The sequence below is a fragment of the Halteromyces radiatus genome (assembly GCF_025201355.1).
Source record: "Halteromyces radiatus strain CBS 162.75 chromosome Unknown BX664scaffold_10, whole genome shotgun sequence".
Classification (NCBI taxonomy): domain Eukaryota; kingdom Fungi; phylum Mucoromycota; class Mucoromycetes; order Mucorales; family Cunninghamellaceae; genus Halteromyces; species Halteromyces radiatus.
This window is the reverse complement of record NW_026251696.1, coordinates 1-21,480: the sequence shown is the minus strand read 5'-3', so window position 1 is coordinate 21,480 and position 21,480 is coordinate 1. Positions and strand designations below refer to the sequence as shown.

Below are 21,480 nucleotides of genomic sequence, written 5' to 3'. Positions count from 1 at the left end.
TTTTTTTCCTTTCTTTTCGTTTTTCCCTCTTTCTTTTTTTTTTTCTTCTTCTTCTTCTTTAACAAATTCATTTCGTGTAATATGGTGAATTAGGTTTACTTTATTTATTTTATTCTGTTGTAATTCCATCAATCTTCTGAATTATTGGAATAAAACAGCAAGAAAAGGAAAATAGGGAAATATGACAGAAAAAGTGTTTGTACTGATTTATGATTCTTTCTCTCTCTCTCTCTCTTTTTTTTTTTTTTTTTTTTTTTTTTTTTCTATAGATACAACGCTTTATTTGACTACATTTATGAAACACACACATGCACTCCATTTATGAACACGCAAAAAAAAAAAAAAAAAAAAAAAACGATTGGACTGGGTGATGTATATGCAATTGGATTCAATTGTGCTGATCGATTTGCAATTAACTTTCAACCTGAAAGAAGGTAAGGCGATTGAACTTACTTATTTTTTTTTTTTTTTTTTTTTTTTAGATCAACATTATTCTGCAAAAGGTGGTCAAACTAAGTCTTAACTGTTATTGGCTCTCTATATTGTTTGTCATGACTTTGTCTCATTGTTTCTTCTGTTTGCCAGTCTATTGAATGTATATTACACTTTTGTTTACTGATGACCTATGGTAGTTTATTCATTTCACCTTTGAAACATATATGATCCGGTAGGAATTTAACTCGATAGTTGGATTCATTCTGTTTCTGGATTGTGGATAGTTACTTTTTTTTTTTTTTTTTTTTTTATAGTATAGTTGATTGATAATTGCCTAGTTAGTTAGCTCTTTTTTTTTTTTTTTTTTTTTTTTTTTTTTCTCTAGTGAATAAAGCATTAGGTTCTCTTACCATATTGTGTCATTATTGTCATCATTCATCATCTGAAGTAGAAAGTAAAGTTTTATTTGAGTATATATATATATATATATATATATAACAATTGCTAAACTAAAGATCATATTAAAACTACAGTATAGAAAGACTGGTCCAACCTATTTTAGCAATTCTTTCAACCGCGACTGAATATGTTGAAGCTGTACATTGATATCCGTATCAATACGTGATGATTGTGATAATTGAAGTATTTTGTCCGCAAACTATATATATGTACATAAAAAAAGATAGCGTGTTAGAGAAAAGGTCCATTTGTGAAATGACATTATTATTATTTTTATTCTTCTTATTTTTTTTTTTTTTTTTTTTTACCCAATAAAGAACCTTGTATCGATGATTGTTAATTTCACAACCTGAGATATTTGATTCTTCTTTTACCATGGTACTTTTATTGTTTCTTGATTGTAGCTATAGGAGGAAAAAAAAAAAAAAAAAGGATGGAAAAAACAAAAATTAGTTCAAAAGTCTTGGTTTTGATTGATCATTATATTCTTCTCCAAAATATACTATATCCGAAACTTCAGTTGCATAATCAATAATTTGTTGTGATAATCCCATATACTTGGCGACATGGATGCCTTTGTTATAACAGAAAAAAGTGACCAGTAAGATAGAGATGATAATATATATTTTCCTACCATAGTGAGGGAAAGTTGATAGACCATCTTTTACAATATGTGAAAAGGACATGGTGGTTGATAGGCCCTAATATAAAGTAGAATGTGAGTCAATGGTATGATCAGATTGATCCCTTTTCCATACGCTAGTTTTTTCACTTACCGTTTCTGTTAACATTTGTAAATTGACCACGTTGGGATAAACTTCAAGGTTTGATGCCATTTCAAGTAGATGAGTTGCGAAGAAGCACTGGGACTATGATCATCATAAAATATAAATAAAATTTATCAAGTCATCGACCGTCATTTGCACTTTTTTTTTCGGTATTCTTACCTTTGACTGAATAAGTTGCTCTGAGATCGCTGTTGCTATTCCGATGGCATCTGGACGTGAAGCACCTTAGTAAAAAAAAAAAAAAAAAAAAAGTGGTGAGAAAGATCATTTTCCAACGTGAGCAACTTCTTTCTTTTCATACCGCGTCCAAGTTCATCAATAATCACAAGACTTGAATCAGTGACATGTTGTAAAATGTAAGCCATTTCCTGCATTTCTGCCATAAAACATGATGTCGTTTTGTCTGTATCATTAGCCAATCGAGATAAAATCTACAGCATCACAAAAAAAAATAAAAAAAAAAAAATAAAAAAATAAATAAAAAATAAAAATAAAAGTAACAGAAAATCATCGTCATCGTCATCATTTACTCTTCTCGATCTAACCTTCCATTCTCCTCTCAGTTTTTTTTTGTGATTACCTGAGTAACTAATTTAAAAGATGCATATTCAGCTGGAACACTAATGAAATAGATAAAAGGTCAGTATCAACCATTGACATCAAATGCAATATCCACAAACTTACAATGAACCGGTATGAGCCATAATGGTCAAGAGAGCCACTTGCTTGATATAAGTAGATTTGCCGCTCATATTTGGACCCGTGACCAATTGAAAAGTGCTGGACAAGGAAGCAAATGTGTCATTCGGTATGGTATCGTTGGTATCAATAGTATCCAAGATGGGATGTCTGCCTGATTTGATCGCCAATGTCCGTGTAAACTCAGGACGAACTATTGGGTATATAATAATGATAATAATAATATTAATAATAATAATAAAAAAAAAGAACCTTTTCCTTTAGATGAAACTTGTTACTTACCTTTTTCAGATATCATGCAGCCAGACGCAAAAGAGAGAAGGAGATCAAGTAATGCGATGGATTCAGATACTTTGTATAGTATATCAATATTGGTTTGAAACTTTTTTAACAAATCACTGACAGATCTAAATAAATCAATTCAACAATATGTAAATTTCCCCCTTTTTTTAATTTTATGGATCATGTGTATATATATTACCTACCTATCCGACATCAAAAGTATTTCTGATAACGACTCTTCCACCCGGCTATTTTTTTGAAGCTAATGTAACCAAAAAAAAAAAAAAAAAAAGACTTAACAAAAGATACCTCTTTTTTCTTTTCATTTCTATCTTTTTTTTTTTTGGATTACCAGTTCCAAAGACGTAAAAGTGATAGTTTTTTTCTTCTTGGCAATATTGATAAAGAATGATGGTAGAGTATCGGTGAGAGCATTCAGAGGAAGACATAGATGGAATTTTCGTTCAGTATCAAATTGGAGCTTTAAACTTAACTTTGTAGACTCTAAAAAAAATAAATAAAATAGAATAAAATTAAAAATATATCACTTTTTTTTTTTTTTTTTTTTTTTGGAAATAAACTATGATCATCTTTGATTTTACCACAATATTCAGTGGCCGTATCATAAATACTTTCGATGGCTTCTTTGTATGTTTGACGAGCGACATCCAGAAGACCATTTACACCAGACTATATATAAAATAGAATTTTTGAATCAATTTTGCTACTTGTATATTGACTGATTCTGATTAGTGATTGTTAACGATGATACCTTGATTGCATAACAACGTTGATTTCGAATACCTAGACTTGTTTTTTCAATTCCAATATCTTCATTGATAGTTTCTTGAATAAGTTGTCTGAACACATCTAGAAAAAAAAAGTAGTAGTTGAATGTACTATATGATGAAATCATTGACCTTTCTTTTTCCAACTTACTCAATTTTTCGTGTGAGACAACCTAAAGTTTTGTATAAAAAAAAATGAATTCATTTCAAGTATACAACCTTTTTTTTTTTTTTTGACTTTACTTGCTTGATCTTGTGTAAAAGAGGATTGTTCACATAAGGTGCTAATGCATGAGAGAGTTGTTCAATGGTATTTAGTGCATTCTTGAGTGTGATGATATGATTCAATTTACACTCTGCTAGATGGACAATGTTGTCTTGTTGTTGACTTGTATTCGGACGTAGAGTTTTGATGATGGCAGATATGATATGATCTAGATCAGTGAGACGTTTGAGATTGGATGTCAAAGAAAAGAAATTTGCTTCATCTGTCAACAATTGCTGTATCGCTTCATGTCTTGCATAAATAGTTTCAAGATCGGTACAAGGTTGTAGAATAGTTGTACGTAAAAGTCGTGCACCCATAGGAGTCGTTGTATGGTTCATTGCACCAAAAAGCGTCTCTTTGCTGTGTGATTTGTTCATATTATTGACAAGTTCCAAGTTTTTTGCCGTGATCGCATCTAATAACCAAAAAAAAAAAAAGGTAAGCTCCTTTGTAATGCAAACTGCTCTTAAGGGTATTCCTACCTATCATCATTACTCCTATTCATATATACATATATATATGTATAAAAGGAAGAGCGTAAGTACTGTGGTACCATTTCATTGGAAGCCATATTACAATTTTCCATGATTACCTTTTACAGTTCCATATATAAATTTGAGTGTATGTTCAGAAAAAGTCCATCCGTCACGATTTTCCAGGTACTTGAATAATGCAGCTACAGCGGCCAAACAGTAATATCTAAAAGAAAAAAGAGAAAAAAGTTAACAAGTGATTAGATGAATACTACTTTTTGTAATCGATACATACTTTGTGGAAAGTGCATGAGTCAGAGAAGGTACGTTTACTTCCATTCCATATTTCTTGATGAAGGCTATTCCTATCATATTCCAAAACATAAAAATAAATAAATAAATAAAATCACCACCATCCTATATCATCCTCTCTTGGTTTCCAGTTCTTTTCTTACCGTCTTCATCATTAAAATCTTTCCGGGGTAATGATGTGAGTTGGATAGTAGGAAAATGTTTTTCTATCAATTCCAAAAGTTTCGATCTTTGATCCATAACTGATACAGGCACCAAAATCTGTCCAAGAAAAAAAGTAAGTACACAAAAAAAAAAAAAAAAAAAAAAAGATATTCATGTAAGCGTCATTTTTTATGATATACCTTGGAAGGATTCGCCAAATAGATTTTATGCATGGTCTTGGTAAAAGTAGGAAGATCGGATATCTAAAAAAGTAAAATAATAATAATAGTAATAATAACAAGAATACTACATTTAGTTACGTAAAAACTGAAGTACGCGATGGATAAAGAATTTGGCCTACCTGAGCTATCATGCATTCACTACTTGACATATGAATAGTGCAAATACCAATTTCAGTAGCGACTCCACAACCTTCAGTAATAGCCATCAAAGTAGAATGTTGATGCTGGAAGCTATTTACAGGTCGCGACGAATGAGGAGCTGTAACCGATCGGGCTGGTGTTCGTCTTTTTCGTTGCTGGGATGGTGATAGCGGTAGTGGAGAGTGGGTATTATCCGATATGTTGATACTTTTATCACAGCGGAAAGAACTTTTTTCAGTTGTTTGTGTTTCCAGTGCTGGTTGTTGCTGGTGCCTGCTGATTGTTGAAGATAGTTTTATATTAGTCTTGTTACTAGTCTGTGGCGAAAGGTAGGAGGTTCTCTGTTGAAATGGTTGAGTATGTATGGTTGTGTCGGTCTTATGACGTTTGGGACTTTGTAATAAACGAAGAATAGAAGATGGAGAGTACTGTATAGCTGGTCGTTTTTCTGCTTTTCTTGCTGATTCAATGGGAGAAGTTTGTCTGATGTTTCTATCATACGCGACGGAAGAAGTCGATTCGGAAGGTGCAAGAGAGGAAGGCGGCATTGTTGAAAGTTCGCTTGTTGATTCATAGTACAGGTCATATGAAGTTGACGGTATTGAAGGAATACTGTAGTTTCCATTGTAATAAGTCGGCGTAAAGGTACGTTCAGAGAGTAAGTTGGAAGACTGGCTACTGAAGGAAATATCAATATTTCTTCTATTTCTTTCAATTGTGCCGTAAGTGGTTGGAGTCAAGGAACGTTGAGATAACCAGTCATCAGGATCAGGATTAGATAAAGTCAGATCGATTTTCTCCATGTTGAAAGGATTATTTAACAAGAAAAAAAAAAAAAAAGGTAAAAAAAAAAAAAAAAAAGAAGTAAAAAAAAAAAAAAAGGGAAAATGCATTTGAAGAAATAGCTGAATATACTTTTTTTTAGACTCAAACGATCTTCTAACTGAATATCATTAAATTAACTTGTCACTCTAGCATCGCTCATATACATGCTTGAAAACGTGATTTTCTTCTTCTTCTTCTTATTATCATTATTATCAGACATCGTCACCATCCACAGCAGTAATACATGACACCGTCATCAGCAAAAGCAACAAATATCATCCATTTTTTTGTTTATATTGCAATATGATGAGAAATAGAGAGCAAAATATAAAAGGAGCAGGTAGACTTGTTTGAAGTGAGTATGGATAATAAGTAAACTAAAATGGCTTCACTAACAAACTGGAAGGAGAGATGACAATAATAACATACCAAAAAAACAAAATAATATTTGATTTATTTACAAAACCACGATAAGGATGTTCTATTACTATGCAGGTAATTAAAAATAAAACGATAATGATAATAATGGGAAGCATGAAATAAACTAAACTATATACAACAATAAAAAAAAAGGTTGGGAGGATATGATTCTAAATTAAAATCTTCTTTTTATTTCGAGTCGTTGGACCCCATATCTTGACAGTAAAATCAGCAGAGCCACTTGCCAAAATGGGTTCAGTAGGATGAAAGTTGACAGTGTAGACACGATCTGTATGTCCTTCCAACCTTTGCATCAATTCCGCACGATCCTAAAAAAAAAAAAAAGTAATATATAAAAGAAATTGTTATTGATGAAGCAAGTCTATGTAATCAGGTTTTACCTCTCCAACGTTATAAAGATAAGCATAAGGATCAGCACTACCAGTGGCCAATAACACACTTTTTTCTTCCTTTGGTTCTGCTATTTCCGATAAATAGTCGCTAGGTGTTGATTGAAAGTCTGGATCTCCATATTCATTAGTCATCATGGATGGTCTGCTAAGAATAGATGAATTGTCTAATATATATAAAGAAATAAAAGTGTGTAAACAAATGTTTAGATATTTTTTTTTTCTTATTTCATTTCCACTTACATTCACTTCCACAATAAAATGAACTTTTGATTGGCCAATTCTTGTTAGTGAACCCTTTCAATGTATGAACTTGTCGCAATTTTGATTTTGGTGGATCCATTCCTCTATCATAAACTCGTAGCACTATAATACAACAAAATGATATTAAAAAAAAAAAAAAAAAACTGATCCTAATTTCTTTCTATATTACTTACAATTATCATAACTATTGACAGCCATATATCGAGGTTCATCATAATCATCCACTAAATTAAAAATAATTATAAATGACTCATATATTCATTATTAAGATGTCCTTTTTTTTTTAATAATACCTGCTCGTCTTGATGCATCTGTTCGTCTTTTTCCAATAGATATATGGGTAATTGGCATCTTTTCTTGATCATTATCTGTAGCAGATATACATTTTCCTAATAATCATTCATGAGTTAGTATTTTATAATTCCTACTTTTATATTATTTTATTCATTTACTTTGTCGCATATCCCAAACTTTTAATATTCCATTGGCATCTCCAGTGATCACATGGATACCATCTCGAGAAGCATATAATGTATTGACCATAGCATCATTTCGAATAATAATGGGTTCATCTGCTTTTGAATCCACCATGGCAAGAATTTTACGTGACGTACCATAATAGAATACAGAATTTTCTAGAAATGAAATATGTATATGTTAATACCCATAATCTACCAATACATATTGAATCAGCTTTTTACCAATAAAATCCCATGCCACGCATTGTACAAAACCTTCAGTTTCCGTATTTGTCAATAATTTGCCAGTTTGGACATCCCATGTTTTGCATGTTTCGTCATATGATCCTGAAAGAAGAGTGTTTGAATCTGGAGTCCAAGCCAAATCTGATATATTGAGTGTATGAGACTTTAAACAGAAAATCTAGATTATAACAAACAAAGGATAATATTAACTATAATCTAGTTTATGAATAAAATAACAATAACAATAATAATAATACTAGTACCTCTTTCTGGCTTTCCTTGAATTCCCATAAACGAACTGTCTTATCAAAAGATCCTGTAGCTAACAAGTCACCATTAGGAGAGAATTCTACACAATAAACTGCTCCCGTATGACCCTGTAATAATATATGGATGAATGTCAGTGATATGCAAACCCAATCCTTTTCTTTTACCTTGAGTTCATCACGTATTTGGAATGGTTTGCCATCTCGGGTATCATGATATCCAACTTCTATTTTTTTTTTTTATCATTCAATAATAATAATAATAATAATAAGAGGTTGAATGGTATGGTTTTGATAATATATAACATTTTTTTTTTTTTTTTACCAGTTTGTAAGGAATCTATATCACCACCAGCTTGTTGTACTGCCTTTGTCAAAATCTCTTGAGCCTTTGTAATGACGCCACTGTTTGCACTAGTTGTATTGGAAGGATCCATAACAAATGGTCCAGGACGATAATTCAGACCACCTTGAGATATAGATGCCGCATATCGAGCCGAAAGATCATAAATACTTTTCTTCAAAGCAATATTTTCCTTATCCATGATATCCACTCTTTGTTTCAGTTGTTTGACTTCTTTGAGTAATTTTTCGATTTGTTGATCCCTATTGGAGGCTCCTAGTAAAGATGACGAAGATTGTGATAAGGAAGAAAGAACATTTCCAGAAGACGTCTGTCGCTGACTAGGTATCGCATCCATAATACTCGTTCGATCAAAAATAATAAATAAAAAAAAAAGTTATTTAAAGGAAAAAAAAAAAAAAAAAAGACCTATGGAATACAAAAAAAAAAAAATCCATTTCTTATATTTTCATCTCCGCCAAAACGTACATAAGGATGTGATTTCGATCTTGAATAATAATAATAATAATAAAATGAATATTTAAAATGATCAAATATTGATATAAAAAAGAAACTTTATTTTTTTTTTTTGGAAAAAAAGAAGGATGAATGGCGGGATATCTAACAATAAAGTATAACTAAAAAGATGGTATTGAAAATTGTTTGTCATGAACGCGTTGTTGTTGTTGTCATGAGAGTGTGCATCAAGCAGGAGAGTGTGCATCATCATTCATGATCATCATTCTTTCATAACCTAAAGCATGATTATAATGTAAAACAGTATGATCATGACTACATCTTGAGTGTGGTGTGGTAGTAGTAGTAGTCGCAGTAGGAGAGATAGGTGAAGGAGAGCCAATGGGTAATGATGACCTCTTTGTTGATATTGGTTGATTTGTAGAATGCTGTAATGATCTTCTTTTTTCTCTAATCCAATGTTCCAATAATTGATCACCATATAATTCCAATTCTTCCAGTGAGATATTGAGATTAAAATTGTTGAGTTTGAGAAATGTCAATTCCAAAGCATTTAATTCAGTAACAGGGATGCCGCCTACCTTCATATATAAGATAATTTTTTGTAAGTATCCTTTTTTATATAAAATATTTTTCTTTTTATTATTATTGTTACCTTTGCATATCTTGTATTGGTATAAAACACATCAGAAAAATATTTACTTGAAACCATGATGCCAGTAATCATCAATCGATGTATATTGTAAGAGTCAATCCTCAAACCTGAGGTACTCATACGATCAAAATAAACCAAAAGAGAGAGAAAACATTCATTTGCACAAGGACAATACTTAAGTATACGAGTAAGGTAAGCTTCAATATCAATAGTAGGTAAAGATTGAGCATGGAAAGATATATAAGGCGTTCTTTTCATTGGTTTCTTGATATCACCCACAAGTTTGTCATTTGTCTTTGTGATTCGTTCTAGTAAGCAAGCAAGCATCTTTATAGTAGAAGAAGGAGCATGTTTGCCAAGGTCAAAAGTATGTAGTCCATGGGTCATCGAATTGAAAAGAGAAAAGAAAAAAAGGTAAAAAGAACAAAAAGGAGTAAAGAATAAAAAAAAAAAAAAAAAGAAAAGAAAAAAAAAAAAAAAGGGAGCAATGATTTTCCCCGCTTGTCTGCTATTGAAAAAAAAAGAAAGGAAAAAGGAAAAAGAAAAAAGGTTTCCTTTACTTGATAAATATGATCCTAACAAATAATAAACTAATATTTGATTGCAATTTGGAATCAAATTAAAAAAAAAAATATCAAAAGCTTGTGAAATTCTTATTTTTATTATTGAATATATATAATCAAAGTTTGTATCGTTCCGTTACAAGGTCACTCATATTAAAGAAAACCCATTTACAATTTCACTTTCCGCTTCATGAACAAGAAAAAAAAAAAATTAACCTTTTTCCCTTCTCTCCCCTCATTTCTTTTCTTTCTTTTTTTTTTTTTTTTTTTTTTTTTGTGAATATACTTTTACATTTTCTCTATATGTTATGGATTACATAGACTCACCAGTGACTTCACCTATAGAGTCTTCATTACCTTCACCTATACAACCTACCAAAATCAAACGCCCAATACCACCTAATGTTTTATTACGCATCTTTCAATTATTACCATTATCCAGTTTGACCAATGTTGCTCTAGTTTCAAGACGATTCAAAGTATTGGCTTATGATGATGAAATATGGGATGAAAAGTTAGATATTATAGAACGACATACAGCTGGTTCTTTTGGTACTTTTATGGGTAAGTAATAAGTAAATAAATAAATAAAATAATTATCTACTGGTCAAGAACAAATTATTCTTAACTTTTTTTTTTTTTTTTTTTTTTTTTGTATTATTAAAATCATATCAAGCCAAAGATAAAGGGTCACTCATATCAAAATATCAAGAAATAGTTATCAACAATAAACCATTGAATGAACTAATACCTGGATTACAAACGGATCCTTATAACGCTAGAGCAAGGGCAAAATCTACCGGTGAAGCAAGAGAACGATTTAAACAATTATATACTCAATTGATACCCTATTACGTGGACCTTCGAAACCGTCATAGTAAAGAATCTAAGATTCTTTGTGATTTTGGCTCTAAACCTATAGAATGTGGAAAAACATTGAATTTATTGGGTGGTCTTGGTCTTGTACACGTTGTTAGTGATTGGAAAGAGGCAAGTATCAATAAGAAAACAACTTTAAGGGGGACTGCATATAACAAGGGGGTGGGAGATGATTATTTAACATTATTTAACTTTATCTATTAGATTAATGAGGGTGTGGATGCATTATGCCAATACTTTGAAAGTGCTTCTCTCCATGAATTTGAAGTTGCTTATGATTCCCAAAACTTGGATAATATGAAGGTAAATAAAGGGAAAATACAATATATATATATATTGAATACTTTTTTTTTTTCTTGACACAGATCTATGCTCATGCTTTGGTGGCACTGAATGGCGGATCTATTTGTATACAAACTTTTATTCAAAAACATCAAATATTTTATGACAATCCATTTAAACCTGAAGATAATTTTATGTAAGATTATTAGAATGAAATCCAATGAATGGGAATAACTATATATATTATGATGATTATTATAGGAAATCAGAGAATGATTTGGAACCATTTCATCAATTTATTGCAGCCATTACAGAAGAATTACAACAACAAGCAACCGTTATCTCACAAGTATTTCCATCCAACGTTGATGTCTTTTATTCATTTGCGGATCGGGTGTTTGAAGATGTGGTAAGTATATGTTAATATTCCTTTATTTTTGTATTCAAACTCTTTATATCTATTTTAACAGATTTCTGAATATCTTGTACAACTAATGGGTTTGGCTCATGACAAAGGCACCAAAGTTTATCTACATACCACCTCCTTGGCATTATCTTTGACAACTTCCTTAGTAAAAGTCATGACTGATACTGACTTGCCATGTCACTTGGATCAAGAAAGAGGCACTAATCTTTTATTCAAACTACTTTTACCATTTCTGGATGATTATTTATTCGAGGAACAAGGATATGTGAACAAGACTTGTGAAGAAGGAATAGAAAGATGGGTAAGGAAATATTAAAAAGTTACATCTTTTATCATTCTCAACATACGTTTTTTTTTTAATAGAACAATAGAACCAGTGCTCAAAGCGACGAAGATGCCAAAAGAATTACGAATCAATCAAGAGAAACATTTAAAAGGTAGAAAGAAAAAAAAAAAAAGACAGAGAGAGAGGAAATAGATTCAGATAAAATTGACCAAAAAAATCGTTTATATTACTTAGAAATTATCTATCTGCTTTTAAAAAGGTAATTGCTCTTCCTGTGGATCTTGTATCATCAGCAGCAACTACTATAGCTTCACCTTTTCAACGATCACAAACGATGAAACCAAATGATGTTTCGGATACCACCATCGGCAATCACAATAAGAAGAATGGGAAATCTGAAAATGTTACACCACAATCAACACCTCCATCTACACCACGATCATCCATTACTAATTCCAGAAAAACGAAAACGGGATCTATGGTTTCTATATCATCCGCTTCTTCCATCAAATCACCATCCACTCCCACTGCCTCTTCATCACCATCTTCACGTCCTTCAACAGATGGCAATAGTAACCTTGATCCGAATGATGCTTTGGAAACAGCTCAAACTCAACTGGATATGATGCAGGATTTACTTAGTCTTGAATTGGCTTTACAGCTCATACATTACAATAAGGATTCAGAACGGCGTGTACAAAGATTTATTGATATTGGATTCCCTGGACGAATGAAACATGATATGTATGTATTAATAATTCTTGTTTTGGATTTATTAACAGATATTTGTCTATCGCACTTTTTCTTCTATAGTCAAACAACCTATGAACAAATTTTTATTCGACTTTTGAAAGCCTTAGGTGCGGAACATATCAAACCTGCTTTTGATAGGTAAAATTGAGAAAAAAAAATAAGAAGATGATCATCATTCAGTTTTTTTTTCGCTTCTTCCTTAGAGCATCTAATGAATTATTACGATATAAACCCAAAATGGAATCATCAAGCAATACGGACGATGTTCCACCATTGACGGATTTTTTTGAATTGGTACATATAGCAGATGTGATTCAACAAATGGTTCAACTTTATTATGATGAAGAAATGGTAAAAAAAAAAAAAAAAAAAAAAAAGATAAGTGTACCTTATTCTTTATTTGTATTATTAGACCAAATTCATTGATAAGCATGATTTTATGAATGAAGTCAATAAAGAAAAAAAGATATTTGAGAGAATGTTGGATGACTGCGTTGCTCAAGGAATGGATCATGGGATTCAGGTAAACGATAATATTAAATAATAATACTAATAATAAAAAAGGAATGTATCTAAACATATATATATTTTCATTAGGTGTTATTGTCACAAGTTGAAATGATTTTGATGACTGAACAATTACCAAGTGATTACAACCCACCAGATTTTATGGTTGATTTGACTCCTACTAAGGCTTGCTTAGATGTGATTCAATGTTTGAAGGCAAATACATCCATGTTACAAGGTGCTGCTGAAAAATCAACAATGGATTTATTCTTTTCTGAAGTAGGACGTCGATTCTTTGAGTAAGTATCAATAAAAATAAAAATAAAAAAAAAAAAGAGATATGAATTAAAAAGATGACTCATTATAATATGTTAATATAGAATTTTATCAAAACATTTAAAAACACAAACTGTGAATGAACAAGGTGGTATCCGATATATTTGGTAAAAAATGATAAATAATAATAATAAAAAAACATGATAGATTAATTCAATTCTTTTTTTTTTTTTTCTTTAAATGACTAGTGATATGAATGCGTATTATGATTTTGTATCTTCATTACGACAAAAATCAGTGACTCCATACTTTTTAGCACTCAAATCATTGGCCAATTTATATATTATTGATTCAGCACCGGATATCAAGAGTGTGATTCATGATTTAGAAAGATACCATGGTCTTATGCGAATAGAAGATTTATTTGAATTTGCTTCTTGTAGAAGTGATTGGGCTGTGATTAGAAAAGTAGTACAAAAAGATATGACAGATTGTATTATTATGTAGATAACTTTTTTTTATTATTTATAAACTATTTCTTCTCTATTTTGTTTAAGGAGTGGTATTAAAAAAAAAAAAAAAAAAGGGAAAAATATATAAGGAGAGAGGGGAGGTATGTATTTTTACTATGGAGTGGCAAAAAAAAAAAAATAAAAATAAAAATAAAAATAAAAAAAAAAAAAGAAGAACGGTTTTATAAAAATTGTATTCAATAAGGGATGGTTGTTGATTATTATACTGGATGATCCTTTATTTTTACTGTTGACACGAGGGGGGGAAGGGAGGGAGGGATGAGCGGGGATCCTCCTACTGCGCTTCAATATTTTTATTTTTGTTATTTTTATTTTAATCATATTTGTGTTACCCTGTTTCTATTTTTTTTTTTTTATTTTTTTTTATTTATTCTTTCTTTCTTTCTTTCTTTTTATTAAGCAATCCCCCATTCCATTCGTTTACATATAATATAATTTATGATATCTTGATGTATTTTTTATTCTAAATGGAACAACAACAACAACATGCTTATCAAGTAGCGGAAAATCTCATTCGCTCTACCACGCCACTTTCACATCAATCTTCTCGAGGATCTCGGACAGAACTTGTAGGCAAACGTACATCTTCACCTATGACTCTTGTTTCACCATTACCTCATAATGCCGTTATATTCCATACTTCAAGATCTCCTCAAGAATCAGATTCAAGTTTTCATGATTATATTGACCGACAATTTCAACAGGATGCTTCTACTTTGATCAATCAGGACAAGACTCATGATGAATCAATGGATATAGAAAAACAAACAAACGATAATGATAAAACACCAAACACATTATGGGCAGCAATAGAATCGGATTTACATCAAGTCAAGAGTATCATACCCTCAGAAGAACGACGACCTTGGTGGGTATGGGATAAGGAGGATGGTGTTCATTCAATTGGCATGTATTTGTTTCTCTTTGGCTTTTTGTTTCCTCCTCTCTGGTGGATAGGTGCTTGTTGGCCAAGACATCCTGATCAAGGTGGTAAAATGGCAAGACGTTGGCAACAATTAAATCGATATTTATCTATTGGATTTAGTATTATCCTTGTTATTGTCATCATCGTCGTCGCGGCTCTTTATGGTTCACATGTTGCATGATCTCTCTTTCTCTCTCTCTCTCTCTTTCTCTCTCTCTCTCTCTTTCTCTCCCCCTTTACATCTTACCCCCGTACACAACAAATGCATTTTTTTTTTTGATTCCTTGTACAAACAATAGACTATTTTTTTTTTTTTTTTAGATTCCCCCCCTCCTTATTTTACTGCTGGCACAGTTGTTTTCCTCCTTCCTTTTTTTTTTTTTTATCTTCTTATTGATCAATAAAATAAAAATATTATTTTTGTACACTTTATTCAATAAAAAATGACGGAATTCAAAGAATAAGATGGCGCAAAAATAGGAAATAAAATATCATAAGGATAGAAAATAAATGACGGGGAAGAAAAGAGAAGAGTTGTCGCATAATCAAATAGAGAATATAAGAAAATAGATATCATGAAAAAAAGACCAATAAAAAAAAAGAAATCCACCAATTGAGTTCACCAAGTTTGCATATAAAAAAAAAAAAAATAAAAAAATAAAAAATGAGTGATATTTATCCAGATAAAAATATTTCACTAGCTTACCATTTAAGTGTAACGTGATCGCTGCATCGCTGCAACGAAAGTAGGTACCTGGCGATAACCATCCCGGAAATTGTTGAATTGTTAAGTTGTTAAATTGATTGAACCAACGGTGATTAAACCATTAAAGAATACTTGTAAAGAAAATTATAGACAACGGTGATTGAACCATTAAAGAATACTTGTAAAGAAAATTATAGACAACGGCTATTGAACCATTAAAGAATACTTGTGAAGAAAAAGATAGGCAAAAAAAAAAAAAAGAAGAAGGCAGACAAAAAAGCAGGCAGGTAGGCCAAAAAGGAAGCAGGTAAGATGAATATAATGTAAAGAAATAAAAAAAAAAAAAGTTAAATCAAAGAGATCCTTTTATAAGAAAATGAATCACCCCTGCAATTATGAGCTAATTTTAGTAGATAAAATGATGAGACAAGATGTAAACGAGTTTTATCATTTTTTTTTAAATATTAGCAACATTTCTATCTTTATATCGTATCTAATTCATCATCATTTTTTTTTTAGTATTAACAGCATTTCTCTCTTTCTATTGTATTTAATTTATCATTTGTCTTTTTTAGTATCTACTTTATTATTTTTAGTATCTACTTCATCATTTTTTTTAGCGTTAGCAACATTTCTCTCTCTATAATAAAGTTAACTACATAGGTGTTCTACATTAAATTCTATTATTACAATATCCATGTACTAAGTGATACATGATACTGACTTGTTTTTGCCGTGTTTTAGTTTGATGACTAGATTTTTTTTTTTTTTTTTTAGTTGTTCTATTTTAAATGGTAGTATGATTGTGTACAGCACATTTATTATTGTATTTTTTAATTTACATAGATGTTTGATGAATCATCGTTATTATATTGATTGATCATGTTGGCTGATAAAAGAGTGTTTTGACATTTTTCAAAGAAAAAAAGAAAAGAAAAAGAAAATGTTGTTCTGTCAGAAGGTAACTAGAATGAAGTATTTTGTATTTTATCAGAAATTTGTACAGTGACTGATACGATGTTCCATCATCCAACATATAATCATCCATCATCCATCATCCATCATCAATCATCCAACATATAATCATCAATCATCAATCATCAATCATCAATCATCAATCATCAATCATCAATCATCAATCATCAATCATCAATCATCAATCATCAATCATCAATCATCAATCATCAATCATCAATCATCAATCATCAATCATCAATCATCAATCATCAATCATCAATCATCAATCATCAATCATCAATCATCAATCATCAATCATCAATCATCAATCATCAATCAATTGATACCTAAAAAAGAATGGGCAACACCCAAAGCTGCTAAAAATATGATAAGTCCATGTTACTTTTATTTTGTGTCTTTTATTTTTAATAAACAAGTTATCATCAATATGTTATGTGTTTTTAATGTACTCTACCGCCATCTCTGGAGCGATATCTGAAAAAGTGGTAATGCGCCATTCATTTTGGGAAAGTACGATATTTTATTTTATAACATCACGAAAAGCATTTTCTTGTGACCCGAAAAAAAAGACTTTGAAAACACTGTGTAACTATTGTGATAACATATTTGTCATTGTGCGCATTTATTGAGACTCTCCATCAAAGAAAGATGAAGATGCTTAATGATTATATATATACAAGGATTAGGTTACTGCTATTGATGAATCTTTGTGATTGATTCTATTCAGTTGATTTTATACAAATATGTCAAATAATATATTTTTTATTGTAAGTAAGAATGTATACATATAAAAAGAAAAAGAAAAAAAATGAAATTATAGCCAAAAAAAAAAAAGAAATAAAAAAAATAAAAAATACAAGTAAAAAAAATAAAAATATAATATAACTAGTAATGCTAACTATAAATAAAAGAACGTAATATACGAAATCAGATGAAGATATTAATCAAGATACGTTTGTACTATTTATCTCTTGTCGATGTCCAATTGATGCCTTGTTATTGTTCCTAATAGTATGTTTGATTCTGTAATCCATCATTATCCAATTGATCACTACTATCCATCCAATTGATCGTATTATCCGTCCATTTCAATGTTGTACATACATCCCATTGATCCTGTTGCACATTGTTCCATTTGTACTGATATATATGGCCATCTAGTTGTATTCTCTTGACATAATATTATAACAGTAAGTCTTTGCATATGAAGATTTTCTATTCTTTTTAGATATTACCTTTTATATTTTTCTTTCATGGTCCAGTAATAAAGTTCAAACGAAAGCTTTTCGTGTATTTTGTGCAATGTTGACTATAATAATTCCATGGAATAAGGGATTTCCTTCTGTTAATATAAGTGAGCCAAAGACGCGAATAGTAAGAAGAGAAAAGAGTTAGCTTTAATTTTTTTTTTCAGTGTGTAAAGAAATAACTAAATTAATGAACACATTACCTTGCTTGTTGTCTTTTATAGAGTAAGAGATTCACTTTTGTTGCTTGGTAGTGTAAGTGGTCTAAGACAAAAGAAAGAAAAAAAAAGAGAGAGAGAGAAAAGAAAAGGAAAGAATGGAGTGAGTTCTGTTTTAAAGTGTTTATAGTTTATAGTATAATTTGTTTCTTACCAAATAAAGCCTCTCCGGGTGAAGATTGTTAATGATGAAGATGAGATCATTATCATATAAAGTTGATGATGTATTGGAATGGATTTACCTTATTAAACATGAATAATACGGCCTATAATAGACTGAAGATACTTGTGTTTGTTTGTTTCAACTAGAAGGTATCACACAAATGACAAAAGAAGATAAGATTGATTGAGTCAGTCCACGAATACAATAAATATGTATAAAAAGTCTCTTTTTTTTTTTTATTTATTATTTTCATACCTTGACTTGGTTCATGTTAAAAAATAAAAGAAGAAAGCATCAGTAGAAAAACAGTAGTGAAAAAAGAAAAGAAGAAAGAAAAATAAACAAAACCAACTTTTTATTTTTTTTCTTAGCAGCATCCTTTTCCCTTGGAACCCAGATTTTTTTTTTTTTTTTTTTCATTATGCGGGTGGCAATCCAAATCAGGAAAAAAAAAGGTACAAGATCTTTTCATTCATATAACATTCATCGGAAAAGAGTAATTTTCCAAACAAGTGATATACAATATAAATCAATGTTGATGACAACGATGATGATGATGATCCAAAGATGACATGCAATACAAAATCAATCATCACAGTACAATATAATATGGTTCTTCCTTTTCTATTAAAAAAAAAGGAGGTTTAAAGTTATGATGATCCAAGGAATATATATTATACAACGATATTTTATTAGTACTAATTTGTATGATGTCTAGTATACATTTCCAACGCAATAAATACGCATATAAGAAGAAATGTCCAAATAGCGTACAAAATATAAAAAAAGTTGGGTGCTTCATATAATATCAAACCAACCGGAATATTAGATATACCTAAAAGCACAATCATTCTACCTAACCAAAGATGTATATGATTATGCCAGGGACGATTTAATGGAAGTTCATTTCTTTTTTTACGATAACGATAAATTGTATGATTTATCAAACCAAGAAATACTTGAATCCATATTAATAAAAATATAGTCAAGCCAATTTTTGTGTGTGCAAATAGAAAATTATAAGGTGTAGTTGCAAAATATGCACAAAGAAAAGCCGTTAGAAATGGAAAAATGGCAGAAAAGAGCATTCCGATCATATGAGACTCGATCCATCTAGAACACCTAGGTAATAATCTATTACCAAAGCGAGCAAGGAAAATTCCTATAGGAATTAATAATAGAAATGTTATTGCCATTAAGGATCCATGTGCTATTATTAAATGATTAAAGGTATAGGAATCAGCCTGAGCTGATACCCTATTTGATATTAAAAATAATATTGTTAAAATTTTTGTCAACATTTATTACAATTCTTTTGTAGGATTTGCTTTTGATAAAAAGACTTTTGTTTTATATTAAAAATTCCTTTTTTTTTTTTTAAATAGTAAATATATTCATATTAGAATTTGAATTAACCTTGTAAAGAATATAAATAGTTAAATATTAAATGGTTATCTTGAATAATTTAATTACAACATATTTCAAAATAAATAAGTAAAAGATTAAAAATATTCTCTGTTCCAAAATCATTGTAACCTTTAGATTTGGAAATATAAAAAAAGAATCGTTATATTTATATTGAATGTATGGATGATTAAATGTATGGATGATTAAATGTATGGATGATTAAATGTATGGATGATTAAATGTATGGATGCTTAAATGTATGGATGATTGAACGTAGAAATGATTGAATGTATGGATGATTGAACGTAGAAATGACTGAATGTATGGATGATTGAACGTAGAAATGATTGAATGTATGGATGATTGAACGTAGAAATGACTGAATGTATGGATGATTGAACGTAGAAATGATTGAATGTATGGATGATTGAACGTAGAAATGATTGAATGTACGGATGATTGATGATTAATGATTACCATCGATTGTCAAAAAAAAAAAAAAACTACAGCTCACATCTTCACATCAAATCAACATTCCTCACTTTTTTATACTTTGTGTCCCAAGGACATGATAAACTCTATAATCTTTTATTATAATATTGTCAGAGAACGTATAACTATAGATTATAAGGTTCAAGTAAAACAAGTGACGACCATGATGATGATTACTGTCAATAAGATGTCGCAATTATATTTTGTAAATGCTGATGATTTACTGCTTGTAGGAGTAGGATTAGAAGTGCTTGTAGAAGTAGGATTGGAAGTGCTTGTAGAGTTTGCAGACGAAACTGTAATGACGCCTTTCATTCCTCGTTGACAATGATCACCAACGTCACAGAAGAGATTAAAAACTCCAGACGTGTTGAAAGTATGTTGTCCATTGGAATTAAAATCAAACGCAGGAGGTGATGCTCTCTTACAAGGATCTGATGAAGATGCTTGAGTAGCAGTATGAGTACCAGTGAAAATAAATTGGATGGAATCATCAACAATAATATCAATAGTTGAGGGTTCAAAAATCAACTGTCCGTTAGGTCCTACTTGTATTTGATGTGTTGCCGAGGATACTAAATGTATTAGATATAGGATTATTATACCTATACATGGTAGATGTTTAAGTAGCATTTTTTTTTTAAGAAAAAAATAAAAATAAAATAAAATAAAAAGAAATCTAAAGAACATTCTCTTTTTTTTTTTTTTTTTTTTTTTTTTGACATGGTCAATTTCTTTTGAATATAAACAAATATTACGGAATATATTTTATTTCAGATAATGATTTAATACAATCACACACAACCTGAATATTAGATGGTATTGATCCTCATTTCTTTTTTTTTTTTTTTTTAATTTACTCTAAAGTAAATTGAAAGAAAATGATTTGTTTTATGTTATATTCATTTTCGAACGAGAGAGGAAAAATTGATCGTCAGGGGTCATCAAGTTTTGCATTCTTGAAGCCCGCGGAGACAAATCAGGTGCAGTGAGAATTATATAAAAAAAAGTTTTATTTGTTTATTTTCTTTATCTTCTTCTTTTTATCACCTTGTTTTTTTTTTTTTTTTTTTTTGTTATATGTTTATCTTTTTTAATACAAATTAAAGTAAGGTATGGAAATAATAATAATAATAAAAAAGTGACGTTGGATACAATCTCCATTATGTTCGTGTACTTAATCATTCTCTTTTTTGTCATGTGTGCACACACCTTCTAGTTAGAACAAGCGAACGCAAGTACCTTCAACCTATTATATGCTATATTACTCGCGTTTGTTAAGGTAAATCTATTTCGTTATACCACCAGCCTTATATGATATCGATCTCTTCTTTTTTTTTTTTATTTGAATCTATATCGTAGTTATATCCACTGGTACCGCGCAAACTCATTATTTACATCCTCCTCAAAGGTAAATAGTAGTGATACAAACTGGGGCTGTCC

General features: G+C 30.3%; 8 protein-coding genes across 8 annotated transcripts; 4 read left to right on the top strand and 4 right to left on the bottom strand.

The window, feature by feature from the left end:
* Positions 1-909: 909 nt before the first annotated feature.
* BX664DRAFT_286638 (muts domain V-domain-containing protein) lies at positions 910-5,869 on the bottom strand. The gene is made up of 22 exons (XM_051541713.1): positions 5,010-5,869; positions 4,849-4,911; positions 4,648-4,765; positions 4,488-4,557; positions 4,312-4,418; positions 4,202-4,216; positions 3,695-4,134; positions 3,603-3,624; positions 3,436-3,533; positions 3,266-3,353; positions 3,016-3,167; positions 2,867-2,925; positions 2,664-2,788; positions 2,367-2,574; positions 2,263-2,302; positions 1,984-2,113; positions 1,842-1,906; positions 1,671-1,763; positions 1,529-1,595; positions 1,398-1,468; positions 1,203-1,298; positions 910-1,093 (listed from the first exon to the last, which is right to left on the bottom strand). The coding sequence occupies exons 1-22, from the start codon at positions 5,832-5,834 to the stop codon at positions 989-991; spliced, it is 3,057 nt and encodes a 1,018-aa protein (XP_051396143.1). The 5' UTR covers positions 5,835-5,869; the 3' UTR covers positions 910-988.
* A 772-nt stretch (positions 5,870-6,641) lies between these two features.
* Positions 6,642-8,621, bottom strand: BX664DRAFT_270024 (WD40-repeat-containing domain protein; the record flags this gene model as incomplete). The annotated part of the gene is made up of 9 exons (XM_051541072.1): positions 6,642-6,853; positions 6,930-7,052; positions 7,124-7,174; positions 7,244-7,339; positions 7,403-7,585; positions 7,652-7,832; positions 7,918-8,031; positions 8,089-8,144; positions 8,246-8,621. 9 exons carry the CDS (start codon positions 8,619-8,621, stop codon positions 6,642-6,644), a joined length of 1,392 nt encoding a protein of 463 aa, XP_051396142.1.
* Positions 8,622-8,822: 201 nt separating this feature from the next.
* BX664DRAFT_286631 (cyclin-domain-containing protein) lies at positions 8,823-9,844 on the bottom strand. The gene is made up of 2 exons (XM_051541712.1): positions 9,396-9,844; positions 8,823-9,321 (listed from the first exon to the last, which is right to left on the bottom strand). Exons 1-2 carry the CDS (start codon positions 9,780-9,782, stop codon positions 8,968-8,970), a joined length of 741 nt encoding a protein of 246 aa, XP_051396141.1. The 5' UTR covers positions 9,783-9,844; the 3' UTR covers positions 8,823-8,967.
* A 379-nt stretch (positions 9,845-10,223) lies between these two features.
* On the top strand, positions 10,224-10,836 carry BX664DRAFT_36058 (uncharacterized protein). Its single transcript, XM_051548171.1, has 2 exons — positions 10,224-10,533; positions 10,635-10,836. Exon 1 carries the CDS (start codon positions 10,267-10,269, stop codon positions 10,528-10,530), a length of 264 nt encoding a protein of 87 aa, XP_051396140.1. The 5' UTR covers positions 10,224-10,266; the 3' UTR covers positions 10,531-10,533; positions 10,635-10,836.
* Positions 10,837-11,047: 211 nt separating this feature from the next.
* On the top strand, positions 11,048-13,875 carry BX664DRAFT_270080 (exocyst complex component Sec10-like protein; the record flags this gene model as incomplete). Its single annotated transcript, XM_051541079.1, has 13 exons — positions 11,048-11,140; positions 11,203-11,315; positions 11,381-11,528; positions 11,590-11,847; positions 11,910-11,983; positions 12,067-12,115; positions 12,218-12,576; positions 12,646-12,723; positions 12,789-12,936; positions 12,998-13,108; positions 13,183-13,391; positions 13,473-13,535; positions 13,617-13,875. Coding segments are annotated over 13 exons (1,962 nt in total), but the record flags the coding sequence as incomplete, so codon positions are not given.
* Positions 13,876-14,223: 348 nt separating this feature from the next.
* BX664DRAFT_342317 (uncharacterized protein) lies at positions 14,224-15,031 on the top strand. The gene has a single exon (XM_051547118.1). The coding sequence runs from the start codon at positions 14,369-14,371 to the stop codon at positions 15,005-15,007; it is 639 nt and encodes a 212-aa protein (XP_051396138.1). The 5' UTR covers positions 14,224-14,368; the 3' UTR covers positions 15,008-15,031.
* A 1,420-nt stretch (positions 15,032-16,451) lies between these two features.
* Positions 16,452-17,139, top strand: BX664DRAFT_342302 (uncharacterized protein; the record flags this gene model as incomplete). Its single annotated transcript, XM_051547117.1, has 3 exons — positions 16,452-16,554; positions 16,578-16,633; positions 16,927-17,139. A coding segment is annotated over one exon (213 nt), but the record flags the coding sequence as incomplete, so codon positions are not given.
* A 3,039-nt stretch (positions 17,140-20,178) lies between these two features.
* Positions 20,179-20,670, bottom strand: BX664DRAFT_389028 (uncharacterized protein; the record flags this gene model as incomplete). Its single annotated transcript, XM_051549515.1, has 2 exons — positions 20,179-20,612; positions 20,643-20,670. The coding sequence occupies 2 exons, from the start codon at positions 20,668-20,670 to the stop codon at positions 20,179-20,181; spliced, it is 462 nt and encodes a 153-aa protein (XP_051396136.1).
* Between the last annotated feature and the right edge of the window lie 810 nt (positions 20,671-21,480).

What these genes read in the sequence shown, in the direction of transcription:
- BX664DRAFT_286638 (XM_051541713.1), bottom strand. Translation starts at nt 5,834, where the DNA reads ATGGAGAAAATCGATCTGACTTTATCTAATCCTGATCCTGATGACTGG. An exon ending in CTTTTACGTCTTTGGAACTG is followed by an intron (nt 2,926 to 3,015) that starts GTAATCCAAAAA and finishes TGGTTACATTAG; the next exon opens with CTTCAAAAAAATAGCCGGGT. An exon ending in CAACTGAAGTTTCGGATATA is followed by an intron (nt 1,299 to 1,397) that starts GTATATTTTGGA and finishes TTCCTCCTATAG; the next exon opens with CTACAATCAAGAAACAATAA.
- BX664DRAFT_36058 (XM_051548171.1), top strand. Translation starts at nt 10,267, where the DNA reads ATGGATTACATAGACTCACCAGTGACTTCACCTATAGAGTCTTCATTA.
- BX664DRAFT_342317 (XM_051547118.1), top strand. Translation starts at nt 14,369, where the DNA reads ATGGAACAACAACAACAACATGCTTATCAAGTAGCGGAAAATCTCATT.
- BX664DRAFT_286631 (XM_051541712.1), bottom strand. Translation starts at nt 9,782, where the DNA reads ATGACCCATGGACTACATACTTTTGACCTTGGCAAACATGCTCCTTCT. An exon ending in CCAATACAAGATATGCAAAG is followed by an intron (nt 9,322 to 9,395) that starts GTAACAATAATA and finishes TTATATATGAAG; the next exon opens with GTAGGCGGCATCCCTGTTAC.